The sequence below is a fragment of the Hyalella azteca genome, unplaced genomic scaffold, assembly GCF_000764305.2.
Source record: "Hyalella azteca isolate HAZT.00-mixed unplaced genomic scaffold, Hazt_2.0.2 contig7054, whole genome shotgun sequence".
Lineage (NCBI taxonomy): Eukaryota > Metazoa > Arthropoda > Malacostraca > Amphipoda > Hyalellidae > Hyalella > Hyalella azteca.
In genome coordinates this window covers 51,774-65,842 of record NW_025937189.1, presented here as the reverse complement: position 1 = coordinate 65,842, position 14,069 = coordinate 51,774, and the positions used below count along the sequence as shown (strand labels likewise).

The window sequence follows — 14,069 nt, the reverse complement described above, 5'->3', positions numbered from 1 at the left end:
TTCGAATATGAAAAAATAATTTTTCTATCCGTTTAATATTTAAAAAAAATTTTAAATTATTTATTCTGTTAATTGATTCATGCATTGCCTCCAACTTCACACAAGTGTGCAAAGTTTCAGATCAATTGGACAGGTAAAAGTGTGTCAAATATCATTTATAAGATTTGTAGCTGACGAAATTATTTTTCAGTTTTTTTTATTATAAGAAAAATTTATTCCTAAAATGATTTATTTTGCCATCTGATTCATGCATTGTATCCAACTTTACGCAAGTGTGGAAAATTTGATATAGATAGGATAAGTAAAAGTGTGTTAAATTTCGATTACAAGATTTGTAGCAGACAGACAAACAGACAAACAAGAAGTGAAGTTAAAGAGAAGTGGTGTAATAATTACGTGATGTCCTACCGACATACGCAGATGCACACTGCGCACAACTATATTGATAAACTAGGGACGACGAATAAGAACAGGGAGAGAAATATCTTTGCACTTGAAAAATGAGCTGATTTTAAAATTATTCACTAGCTATGCATGAAGATTTACAATCCGGAGGTATTTAGCGAATAGAACTTTCAATTCCTTTGTCATAATCTCGGATGTGGTGCCAAAGTATGGAAAAGAACACACTATTCCTATCGTCACGCTCGGGAAAAACCTCAGCATATTGCCTAGACAAGAATTTTGCATCGACATCAATAGTGACGGAAATCCATTTAGTGAAATGATACTGCACAAATATTCAAATTCATAGCATGGAAAGTAGAGCAAATTTGGAAGCCGCGGTTGTTCCGCCGCATTCCATTTAATTTGATACGGAAAGAACGAACACTAAAAAAGTTAATGCTTACGCCGGTAAACGTCGATTTTCGGTAAATAGATCTCTGAAAAAGGCCATTCGATTTTATAACATTGCAATCGAGAAAAGATAAGCTATTGTTGGATTGAAGCCCCACCCATGGTAAATTTGATATGCTTGAAGTTTTACATAAAGATAATTAAAAAATATATAACTCAGTAGTCAGTATACTCACTGCAGTGAGTGACAGAGAGCGCATTTTCTCGTCGACGAAAACTTGAGATCACGGACAGACGGACATGGCCTGCATTTGCAAAAAATGCACAATAGTGCATTTTTTCCATAAATGAGGAAATGCGCTAAAATGACCGATACGATAGGGATGTTTGAAAATTAAAAATCTGTCATTGACATATCGGTTATCGATAATAGGCTTAAAATAAAGAGGATAATTGGCCAGCCATATAGCCTCGAGGAAACTCATAAAAATATTAGCAAATGTAGGGCCAAAATGTAAGACCCCTACCAAAACTGTCAATTTTGACAATAGAACTTGCCAGCAAATAGAAAAACGGAGTTTAAAAGTAATAACTGAATAAGAGATTTTAAAATGTTGCGCTTCAAACCGATCACAAGTTCATTGAACTTGTCGACTAAAGAAATGCACGTTTGACGGGTATCATTCGTTAAACAGCAAGTTTGAATGCTATATTTGCTTGCACCGTTTGGAAATTCTCGTATCAGTTTACCAATGTTCAGTCATATTTAGAATCATATTTGAAACTTGGGATTTTCTTTGAATCAATTTTAAATAAAGATAAATGATAATAGAAGATCGATCAGGTACGTAAATAGTAAACTTAATAATATAAATACATACTAATAATAAAAGACTCATTCTGTCTTAAATTGATTGTAAGTAGGTCTTAAAGCTCATGTGTTTGGAAAAACATACGATGGTAGTGCAAAAAAAAAAACTGCCTGCCTGTGTGGTGGACGAAGTTTTGGTAGCACCGCATCCAGCAAGTGCATATGCTACTGACGGGGCGCATGCCGGAGGCCAGTTTGCCCAATTTTACACTTTAATCACCTTCCTTTCCGTGGGTAAGAACGCTGGGGGAATAGCAGCCTATGAAGTCTAGCTTTTGAAGCCAAAACGCCGTACGGCCGTATATCTACAGCCACATCGTAAGCATGCCCAAGCGTGCATGGTCGTACTGCATCTGGCCAAACCTATTCCCGCGGCCCCGCCTAACCTCTTGTCGCCTAACCTACACAAGTTGGAACATTTCACCACGCAAAACGAACCTGAGCGGACCTAACCTAAGTACCTAACCTCTCATTGGCTGCTGGATGATAGAGAGGAGAGGCAAGTGCGAAAGTAGAGGCAGTTATTGGCTGCAAGAAGGTTGTGAGTCGGAGTAGCGTGAATAGGTTAGGCCAGAAGATGTTAGGCCGCAGTAGGTGAGGCCGGATGCAGAACTGCCTGCTTATGAGCGAGCATGCTGAGCGAGCATGAACAGCATGCGCTGTTATCTTTAACCAGTGTATCACTGGTGCCGATTACGGTGTTCCAGCAAAGACTGCGGTATCTATCTCTGTGGCTGTAAAGTTATTGCATGTTGAGTGAGCGTTGGCTCCATGGCTTATTTAGGAGTAAAATTTGTGGAGCACGGCTGCACCCCCAATTGATGACCAGCCTCGCTCGGGTAGTCGTTCCACCGCACGGAAGAAAATGTTGGAAAATTAGGGGCCACATCATTGAAAATTGGCGCAGAAGTATTGACGAAAATGCGGAACTGTCCCATGTGACTTGGAGTTCACTCCATCAAACTATAAAAGAAGTTTTGGGATACATATATAAATTAAAAGACAGTCCGATTTTCATTTTTTGGGTCCCCCCCTCGTTATAAGACTAAATCTACTTTTTTGTTGATAACTATACAAATAAACATAAACCTCAGTTGCTTATTATTTAGAAAAGAAACAAATATTGGGAGTTGTTCTCAAGCCCATGGCCTTGTGGCCAGTAACTTATCTCATTTTAACTAAGATGAAGTTCTATCCAATGTGCTCTAATTTGTTTCCGCTCTGATATGAAGATAAACCCTAATGACTGATGTAGCTAACTTGAGCTCATATCTTAACCCCGTCCACTGAACTAACTACTGAGCAGTCATAAACTGCTTGAGAAGTTGAGACTTGACTGCGTCATGCCAATCATCTGGACGGGTGCTTGCTTTCAAGAATGGTCAGTGCGTATGCAGTGGTCGTGGTGTTTGGATGTCCGGTTGGTGCTTGTAATAATAGCGGTTTCAGCGTTTATTAGGCCGCAAATTCTTAGCATCGCAGAACATCCACAGCTTGTTGCGATCACAAACTCGCAACTCACTGCTACAATTCTGCTGTGCTTAATCGCCCAGCCTCCTCGCCGATTCTGATCAGAAATTATCGCACAGAGGCTGACAGAGCTGAGATTGAACACGCACCTTTCTGCTCCAATCTTGGTACTTTTTGGCCATCCTGTTATTAAGTGTGCAGTTCATTGATAGTACGCCGAACAAATATCGATGTATAGTAAGGGAAAGCCCCATAATATGGGGATCAAAATCAAACAGGTTGATCAAAAATTTGTTGAATCTATGGAATTCGAGCGGAGATATCAGGAAAAGAAATTAAAGAGGGGTGAGTATTCGCGTTAATTACAGATTTTTCCATCTCGTAGGGAACTCGGACGAAATGCAGACGTTATAATATAAATTAATATTCTATCAACTACTTTTAATCGGATTATTCGGATATTATTTGATATTAAAGGCCTCATCTCCCCTTCGTAGTCTTGATTTGAAAATTAAATTGATTTTAACGATTACTCTTATCACCAACGAAGAATGGGATCTATGGAAAACTTGTGTCGCGCACGTGGTGCAGTTGTGCTCGCTTAGGCCTACTCTGTTCGACCATCGGCCATATAGGCATGGGTCTATCTCGCACATCGCGGACATGCTCGTGTTTGCTTAAGCCATGAAAAAATTCTATCTTATTTACTTTTTATCTCACGCGGGTGGCTGTTTATAGGAAAATCCTCCGCCAAACCTACCCCCAAAACAGATCACTTACGCAACAATTCACATAGTATAGGGCCTATAGGCCATGAGGAAGAAACAACTCGATCAGAACTCCCAAACTTTTTAGAAACGCATTGTCTTGCTCTCAGTTAAATTATTGTAGTAGCAATCATTGGTGATATCTTCACTACTAACGACATTGCTAATCGGAACGAATCTCGTGGATCATTATTACATCATCGCCTGAACGTCGACTGATCTGTTTACCACTGTAAATATTATTACTTTACTTATATATTTCGTATTGCTACTTGAAATACATTTAGTGTTAGCAGAGAAGCTTATCGGGACTGGGAGCATCAGTCACTCATCCTTTATTAAGCGATATGGGAAGAGCCATGTGTTGATACTACATGTCAACAGTGCATTGAATAGAGACCATAAAAAGTTGGACGAGAAAATGAATCTTGTTTGATTTGAATATTTTCCAAATATATCATCTCATAAGCTGCACTGGCATAACAAATAAGAACATATGAGCAAAAATCCATTTGACTTAAACAACTGCGATATATCCATGCCTATTTGCTGTAAAATATATTGATAAGTTGTCACAATTTACATTTTGATGCCCTTAAAACAATTACTGAATCATGAGATTTTCAAAATAATTAAGCGCAGAGAAACGATCGTTGGCAATACACAGAATTTCTGTGGTAGTGAGTTAGGTCTTGGGATAAACAACACAGAAGTTTGATGGTTGAAACTAATAAATGTTTTATACCAGTGAAAGGAGCAATGCTGAGCTCTCTACATTTTGGCGAGAGTGAACCCTGCTGTTAACAAGGCACGATTTTCATACAAAATAAATTTTTGGTGTGATGAAATTCATTTTCCACGTAATTGATAGCATATAGTTTATTGTAGAAAAGACTGTATTCCACTTTTTACCAGACAACAAAATAATTTTTTCTTACTTTGGGTGATGTCTAAATGGTAAACTTATTAGAATTTGATATCTTTAATAACTCAGATCTTTAATTTTTATTCATTGAAAACGTATGATGTGCGATTCGTTCATCCACAAGCAAGAAGTTGAGCAAGTTCATCCTTAGGTTCGTTGCCTAAAATATGAAGTGCTATTGAGAAATTGGTTTTATTTTTATTTTCATGTAACATACGCTTAATAGTAGAAATATACTTCGGAATACAATTATTCCTCATTTGGTAAGTAAATGATACGTAATACTAAAGTATTATCAAACTTCAACAAAAAGTAGAGAACAATTTTTGAATTATCCACAATATAATTAAACTGTCACTACGCCGTGGCATCTTCGTCACAACTGCCTGCTTTTCCATTATATTTCAGTTTCGAGTTTTTATATTCAAGAGTAGATACGCAGAAAAAGTTAAAACCCATTCTCTGTCTTAGATCGTAGTATGTTTGTATCAGCTGTTCTCAACCGTGCGTTGAATCGTAGAAGTGACTCATTTGTTACCCAGGTGGCAGCACCGTCTGCGGTGAACATTGGCCCGCCATTGGTCGCTTTGTATGAGATAGTATTGCGCTGCGAAGGTACGGCGTGCCTCATCGGAGTATCAAGTACTCGGTGAATAAATATGCCTTAGTTTGATACGGTATTCAAGTTAATCATATTTTTACTAACTTTATTTTCGTGTTAATATGATTGGATTTCGATTTAGAACTGAGGTTATGCGCAGTATTCTTAATAATTTACAAGGACGCTACCTGCACGTGCTGGTAGTGTTATCGGTGGTCGTGGTCCCATGACTCCCATCCCAATCATTCGGGCCAATCCCATCATCTAATGGACTGTAAATTAATAAAAATTCATAGTGGCAAACCAGATATTTTTTAGAATAACTTAATTTTTAATTTCCTCATCAACTCAAAATTCTAATCAATTTATTTTATTGTGTATGATAAATTGATAATGTTGGTATCCAAGATACTTAGATAGGCAGTCTCCTTATTCAAGTTATTGGACTTAAAAATGAACTTGTTAAAGCCTAGAGGAGCAACAGAAAAATATTCTCCTTTGCCACTGCCCACTATGCCTGTGCGGCTGTGCCCAGTGTTCCATGGTCAGAACGTTCTCAGCCATGTAGTTCTAGGCTTCTAGCACCAAGTAACTATTACTAAGACTCTAAGAGCAACGCCATTGCCAAATATGAAATTAAAGCCACTACTAAAGTTAATGAAATTTTGAAAGGTCAAAGCCTCAAAGGCTTCTCACGTTTTGTATGATAGTACCTAAGTATCTTCAAATAATTATCTATTTATTATTTTTCTTCTATCTATTTTTTTGAGTGAATTGATTAGTAGGTACATATTTACATTTTGCAGACACTGGTAAAACTGACATGAATTTAACATGACATGACTCACATGAGGACTTTCAATCAAGTTTCAGCTAACCTCAGCTATCCTACTGGTAGTCTTCTACCAAACCAAAAACCAAACTGCCAGATAGCAGCCAGTAATCTATGCTTTGCAAAGTTGCACTATTCAATATTGTGAACTGACTGAACTCATACATTTTTTATGCCTGTTTGCAATTATTTAGGAGCTTAAATTATGGAAATGTAATTGTGTAGCCTAAAAAAAGCCCTAAATATTGATAAAATTTTAGATTGGATTGACAATATATTCTCAAGTCAAATGGAGGTTTATTTATGTAAAAGTTACATTTATGCAGAATTGCAGAGTTCCTGATTAAATTGTTGAGTTGCACTTAAGACAACAGTTGGGACTTATGTTTATTCTCTAAATAAAAGATTTAAAGTTATTTTAGCAATACCTATTTGCAATACCAGACAGAAGCTTCTTAGAATTGCAGGTCTAAAGGATCATTTCACAAATAATTTTCAGAATTTGTTGGTAAAAATTAGGTGTTTATTCTTATTGTAAAGACTTCATCTTTGCCACTGTGCTAGGATAAGGTATAACTGTACTGAAGCTGGATTGAAATTTTCCTACTCATGAATGAAATATTGAGGCTCCAAAGTGACCAATTTTCAAGTCATTTGCAATCTTGTAGCAGTTTTATCAACAATTAGATTGCAGATACTCATCTAGCAGGATAATGGTAAATATATTTCAGGCTGGTACCAGTACCTATTAAAATCATCTGTTTGCTTAAATCACAAGTTAACCAGGAGTAAAAGCAATGACAATGCCACAAAAATTCATTTCTTTATGCAAGAAAATGTTTGGGACTCCAGCTCCATCATCAGTTCATTAATTCACAACACAAGTCCTAGAAACACAAATACAATTAATTAATAAAGTATAAATCCACTGTCAGATATTATAACAGAAACAAGCAAATGGCAACATGAAATGAACACCAGTAAATGGGTGTACCTATTTATTATTTCAGGGGAAAGGAGCTAAAAGCAGCATTCAGACTAGGCTTCCATTTGAATATATACAGGGATTCTAAAATTTGTAGCTCAGTTACACCAGATGTGGAAGCTAGAACTTTAAAATCACTATCAGATAGAGAGGTGTTGTGGAAAATTAGGCAGACGCCTCCTGTGAATTGTACAATAACACCCACGAATGTGGCCAAGTTTACCCATTCCTACAACTTATGGCTTTTTCCCAATTTATTCGGTAGAAAATAATAAAAATTACCTTTTTTTACTCGCTATCGACAGAAATAACTTGTGAAATGAGTGTTACTAGGTACCAGCAATTTAAGGAAACTGCTGCACAATAATCCAAATTAGCAATTGTAGAGATAGTGATGGTGAAAGGTTAAAGAGGACATAGATACGGTGTATTTATGTCCCGTAGTCACATTATAGTGGCAAACAAGATATATACAGAAACAGTTACTTTTAATTTCTTAATCTAGTTGAAAAATTTATTCAATATATATTAAAATGGTGTCTGACACTTAACTGGTCTACCATCAATAACGAATTGGTTTGCACTTGGCGGTGCTGCGCTTACCTTACCTCTGGTCACTAAAAACCTTATAATACTGGTCAGAAATACAATTTATTGGACTTGATAAGTACATGATGACTATCAAGCAGTTTTGATCAATCTAGAATAATATGTAATAGTTTTGTTTATAAAATATATAGTTTCTATCAAAGGCTAGTGACTTGAGTGATGTGGCAACATTATTGACATTGTTGGTGCCTAATGGATTGAAAAATGAAGAGCATAAAAAAACCTTCCTGAATTTCACAATGCAAGAATCAGATTCTATGATTTCAGATCTTACATTCTTGCCTAGACATTTCTTTGTATATTTCTTTGTAACTTGACAAAAATTATTGATGGCTCAGGTAGTTATGGCATCAAGTTCTCAATAATAATGGTTGCTTTTTTGACCTGAAAACATGATCATGGCTTTGCTGCACAGTCATCACACTCAGCTTAGTGGCCTCCATGTCAAGCATGCCAAGAGTGTTAAAGCAGATACACAACTTCAGGATAGGTTTATAGAATTTTAGGAATGGTGCTTTGTATATTAATGGATCTAGTTTGGATTGGAAACTGATCAGTTTCAAACTGTTAGCTGAGTACGGTATAGAAGAAAATTCTAGTACTATCAGATTTTAGATTGGAAGTTATATGTTCCCTTGTTCATATGTTATATACCCCACCTGAGCTTTAATAGTCAAGTCAATGATACTGATTCAGCGCATAAAGATGCATTTATTAGGTTTGAGAAACTCATTTTTCATTGAAATTGTAAAGCTTCATTACCACATATTTCTGAGAATATTTGAAATATTGCCTCGGCATAATTTTGTTGTTGCATCTGACATCGTGTGATTTGGTTTTTCTTTTGTTTCAAATCAGAAATTCAAGCTGAAAACTGCCAATCCTGCTGCCAGTCAGCATGATTTGCACTGCAATGCAATCCTGCTGCCAGTCAGCAGGATTGCATTGCAGTGCAATCCTGCTGCCAGTCACTTTAAAAGTTTGAGCCTAGGCAAAGTAAGGGAGGGTAATATATACATGAACAAGTTTATGTACATATATTGGATCTAAAATTTTTAAAATAGATTTTAATTTTATATTTAGCTGACACTTTGGAGCTGACAAAGTAACCAAGCTGGATCAATTTTGATTGTATGAAACTCTTTTTATGTTTCCACCCTGATTGCAGTACACATTCCAGTACAGATTTCCTTTCACCGATGCACATAATAGATGTACACGTGTTACTCCCTAGAATATAAAAAAGTGTTGAGTTACTTTCTCATCCAAAATAAATCTTGGAACAATATCACTTTAATTTTTATAGCATTAATTTGGGTTGGGAGAGATAATCTTGTTACATGTATGTGCAAACACAAGGAGCTTACCTTTGAATGACAAGTCTGGTTTAGCCTGGTTTATACACAAAGCAGTTGCAGTGTTAGCTTATAGACTACAATATAAAATAATTGGCTTTATGATAGAAAGATTTAACACTAATGCCACAGGAACTCCTGATGAAATTGTTTATTGTGCAGTAGATTTGACCACAATAACCAATAATTCTCAGGCCCATGGTAGGACCCATTAAAACCTGGCCTTGCTTCATAAAATAGTCTCAAGGATCATACATAATAAAATTGCTGCCAAGAATTCTCAAAACCATTATTTTACTATTTATTATTTTTTAACCATTTATTATTTTTATTGTCAACAAATACTTATGATTTACTATGGTTTTCTTGGCTCTCAATCAAAATCTATTATGGAAGTGTGGTTGTGAAACTATATACGGTTAGGAATAAGAAATATGTAGACCAATCAATCTTAACTGCTTAACTTAGTCTGTTTTATTGCAGTTGTTCAAAGTCATTGTCATCTGTGCTTGCATAATATAAATAGTAGAGAGCTTTATTTTTTTGTTACAGATAAATGTATTGCTCAGGAGATGATGGAGACAAGCCCAGGCACAAAAAGGGTTCGTTATGATGAGCATCAGCTGTATGGGGGAACATTACATCACCTTCCTCAGCATCAGCCGTATGCCTACATCGGCAGTAACAATCCTCTCTCTGATCTCAACAGCTTCAATTTTGGACCAGGAGGACCTTGGATGAATGGCAACATGCCTAAGTAAGTATTACTTGAAGCTCATTTCCCTAATGTGAACCTAATAGTTGCATTTTCTTAAATCCATGCCAGCTTTTTGTGACTGACTGTCACTGACATGCTAGGTATGTTTTTGTTACTGACATGCCATCTTTTTGTTACTGACATGCCATCTTTTTGTTACTGACATGCCATCTTTTTGTCACTGACATGCCATCTTTTTGTCACTGATTTGTCATCTTTTTGTTACTGACATGCCATCTTTTTGTTACTGACATGCCATCTTTTTGTTACTGACATGCCATCTTTTTGTTACTGACATGCCATCTTCTGGCATATGTGATCAGTAGTATGTGTGGACCAATGGCTGCTGAATTTAGTGGCATTTCATTGCACGTTTTTAGCGCATTTTCTCATTTTTGGAAAAAATGCACTATTGTGCTCGCCATGTCTGTCTGTCTGTCCGTGACCTCAAGTTTTCGCTGACGAGAAAATGCACTCTTTGTCACTCACTGCAGTGAGTACTGAGTTATATTTTTTATATATATCAGTTTGAAATATCTTGACACATGGCAGCTAGTGGTGCAGGTCACAAAATTAACATAAAATTCATTTTTACCTGTAAAACAAATATTTTTTATGTTTATTTCTTCATCACTAGAATGGGTAAATTTTAGAAGTGTTAATAGTCTTCACCCATCATAGTAATGTTACTCTCATTTTTAGAATAGACACAATTATAATCTTTGAATTTTGAAACCTCGTGCACAGGTTTAATCTAGGCAACAATCTTGTACATTTGCATGTATTTTTGTATGATTGAAATTTGTACAGAGATGGTAATAGGTTGATGTGACAGATTGGGCTTCATACAAAAAAGATGATCAATTATGTTATTATTTTGTGAAAGAATGAGGAAAAAAGGATGACATAATGAGAAAAAAATTTGGCACAGGTGCCACAAATTTCATGTGGCCATTTTTTTGGCCAGGATCCTTATGGCTATATTGATAAAAATGAACATCCAACCTGAAATAGCAACTGAAATATATATTTTCCTTGTAGTTAGTGTCAATTAATAATTTTTTAGATTTCCATCACAAATAATGCAGAAATTTTCTTTATATCATTCTTCAGACACTGCTAACATTTCACCTCCCCGTCACACATAAAACACTCATCCCCTCTCCTTACATTCCCCTCTGTATGCACCCCACATCCCCACCCAGCGCCCCCAGCGCCCCCACGCCCAACAGCCCCCACCTCTGCTACCATCACACATCGCACAGAGCTAGCCTAATACACTCTAATGCTAATCTAATACACTCTAATTAGTCAAATAATCAGCCAAGTACAGGGGCATGGCAGTTAAGATGCTTAAAAATAGAATGTTCTATAAACGCTTTCTCAGTTGATTGCCCTTATCATATAACTTAGGATATGCTTAGTTATCTGAATCCATTGTTCCAAAATCCCGTCTGACCGAATAAATTGTTCTCACACCGAGTAGTCACAAGCCCAGTGTTCCTCCAGTGTCAGGACGCGCAGCCAGCACCATTCCTCCAATTGCTCGAAGCATAATTCCAAACACTGCCCTAGTGACTATAGATTTAGTAACAAAATATTCCAGCATTCGCGTTGCACTGACATCTTCACTGCCGTGTCAGCGTCGTGCAATTAATGAGCGTCAGCCTTACGATGTAGCACTGTCAGCCGCGTGTCAGACGAGCAAGGCGCTCACTGTCAGCGTCAGCCGCGTGTCAGACGAGCGAGGCGCTCACTGTCAGCGTCAGCCGCGTGTCAGACGAGCGAGGCGCTCACTGTCATCGTCGTGTGTGGTAGTGCAGTGGTCGTGTCAGCGTCGTGTGTGGTAGTGCAGTGGTCGTGCCAGCGTCGTGTGTGGTAGTGCAGTGGTCGTGTAAGCGTCGTGCCAGGGAGAGTAATTTCACCGTTCGAGTTTAGTTCAGTCTCGGTTTCTATAAAATACCGTATATATGCATCTTATTTTCTGATATCCTACTCCTCGTCTAAATTAAGTCGTGTTTTAAATTTATTACCAGTGTGAATCTTTCCGGGACCCCTTTGTATTTTCCCTTTATTTTCGCCTTATTATTCTGCGTTTGCTAGTATATCATGTTGAGGAAGAAGTTGGAGACAGCGCTCGCTTGAAATTATTATTACAGAAGGTTACGTATAAATGCGTATATTATCCAAATATTTTTTCCCGATGCTGGAATGACCGAGATGCTCGGTGCATAACGTCAGATGGCGACTGCAGTGCCTAATACAACTTTTCAGAACTAACGGATGACGTCCATTTATAGCAAATACGTTGATAATGTCAATTATTTGTGATATTGCTGCTAAGTCGGCTAGCCCGAACTGCTGAAGCACTTGCATGAAATGACGAACGCTGGTTAGGTGTGAAATTGCTGCGTTAGTGACCGAAGTAAATTTAGACTGCATTGTAATTTTCTTTATATTTATTTCTTACGAAGTGTCCCAGACTAAAGCGTTTGCATTGTTGGCGATTTGCGTGCGGCGACGGGTTCTCTCCTGACAAGTTTGTGTTTATTTGTTATTGATCCCTACGAGAAAATACACGTATCAGTTGCATATTTCCGCGTTTCGATTGGTTGCATCGGCATATCCTTGTTACCATTGACCTCGTCACCGAGGCGGGATAAGTTATTGACCCAGATACGATTGTCACTGCTATTACCGCAGGCTCTTCATTCAGGTCCTGAAATCGTGCAGTTTTCTGGGAAGTTCCAGTTCTCTTACTAAATATTGTTGGAACATCGTGGGTTGAAAGTCTTCAACCGTGTGTCCTGAATTTATCATCTCGAAATATTTGGATTGAGTCATATATACTGTGTCCAGCTAGAAAATTATCGGTTAAAATATTCATTTGATTACTCAACTTTCATCCCTTGGCATTTGCTTGGTGCCGCTTTCGGCTATTCGTGTTAGCAGCTATGACGTCATGACTGATGCTACTGTCTCGGCTCTGAAACCTACGGTCGTGTTCATGAGCTGAATTTATTTGGAAATAAGGCCTGTTTTATATGCAAGACTTGGCTTGGAATATAAATATTGCTTTATTTACCTTTCTCCTATATCCTAACGTAAAAATTAACAAAAGCAAATTCTTTGTTCGTATTCTGCGCTTACACGAGAGCCGCTTGGTCACGTGATCATGTGGACCAATCAGAGAATGGAGACGTCTTCATGAACCGGGATAGTGCGAGATGGCCATTTTTATTTGAATACATGGAAAAATTTATGTAAATACAAGCAATACTATAATTATTGCAATAAATTGAAAAGCCTGAAAAATGTCTAAATTTTTCCAACAACAATTTTTTTACATCGAGGGTGTCTTGAAGCAATGACGCATGCCGTTGTGTTCTTCCAGTATGTTTTGTCGATCTGCGATCAATTGACTTGTATGTTATGTATTGCCGACCAAGTATTATTAGGTGAAAACATTTCACACGTAAAAAAATATGGAATGATTCAGCATATGCATTTTTTAGTGAATAATATGATCATATAATTTATAATTTTTCGATAGTTCTCTTGAGCTAGAACGACTTCAGGCCATAGACGCCATTTTGAAATTTGGCCGTTATGCCTGACGCCGATGTTGTGTGGCTTTGCAGTGTTCTCCAAATATCTACGTTTGTAGTGTTTAGAATGGGAGAATTTTGATTGCACTGTTTGGTGTAGTTATCCGTGGTCATGTGGAAAATAATGGTAAAATGTTATGAGTTATAATATCGGAAAATTGGATTGCCGAACACTGTGGCATCTCAACCAAGCCAACGGTCTAGATCACATCGCAGTGAGTTGGTGCAATTGAATGTGATGAATATCATCGTTTGGAATAACAAACATCAGCTTGTATAATAAAATATAGTTTATTTTGTAGGAAATGAATTCTGAATGTTAGAAAACTTCTGTGAAGTACCTAGTAGTGAAAGTTTTTTTGATCCACTTTCTTGGCCGAGTGCAATGCATCGGTAGCCTAGGTAGGTATGCTGTTTGAATGAGGCTAGGCTGCTTTTCTTCTTCAAGTTCTTGTCCGTCGATATTTCATTAGCTTAATATGCATGGTACA

General features: G+C 37.3%; 1 protein-coding gene across 1 annotated transcript in view; it reads left to right on the top strand.

Moving 5' to 3' along the window:
- Positions 1-5,373: 5,373 nt before the first annotated feature.
- LOC108668716 (homeotic protein female sterile) overlaps positions 5,374-14,069 on the top strand; it is a 41,377-nt gene continuing 32,681 nt past the window's right edge. Inside the window, exons 1-2 of the mRNA XM_018155960.2 lie at positions 5,374-5,480; positions 9,766-9,970. Of these exons, the coding sequence (XP_018011449.2) occupies positions 9,786-9,970 (185 nt within the window). The 5' untranslated portion in view covers positions 5,374-5,480; positions 9,766-9,785. The remainder of the gene's footprint in view (positions 5,481-9,765; positions 9,971-14,069) is intronic.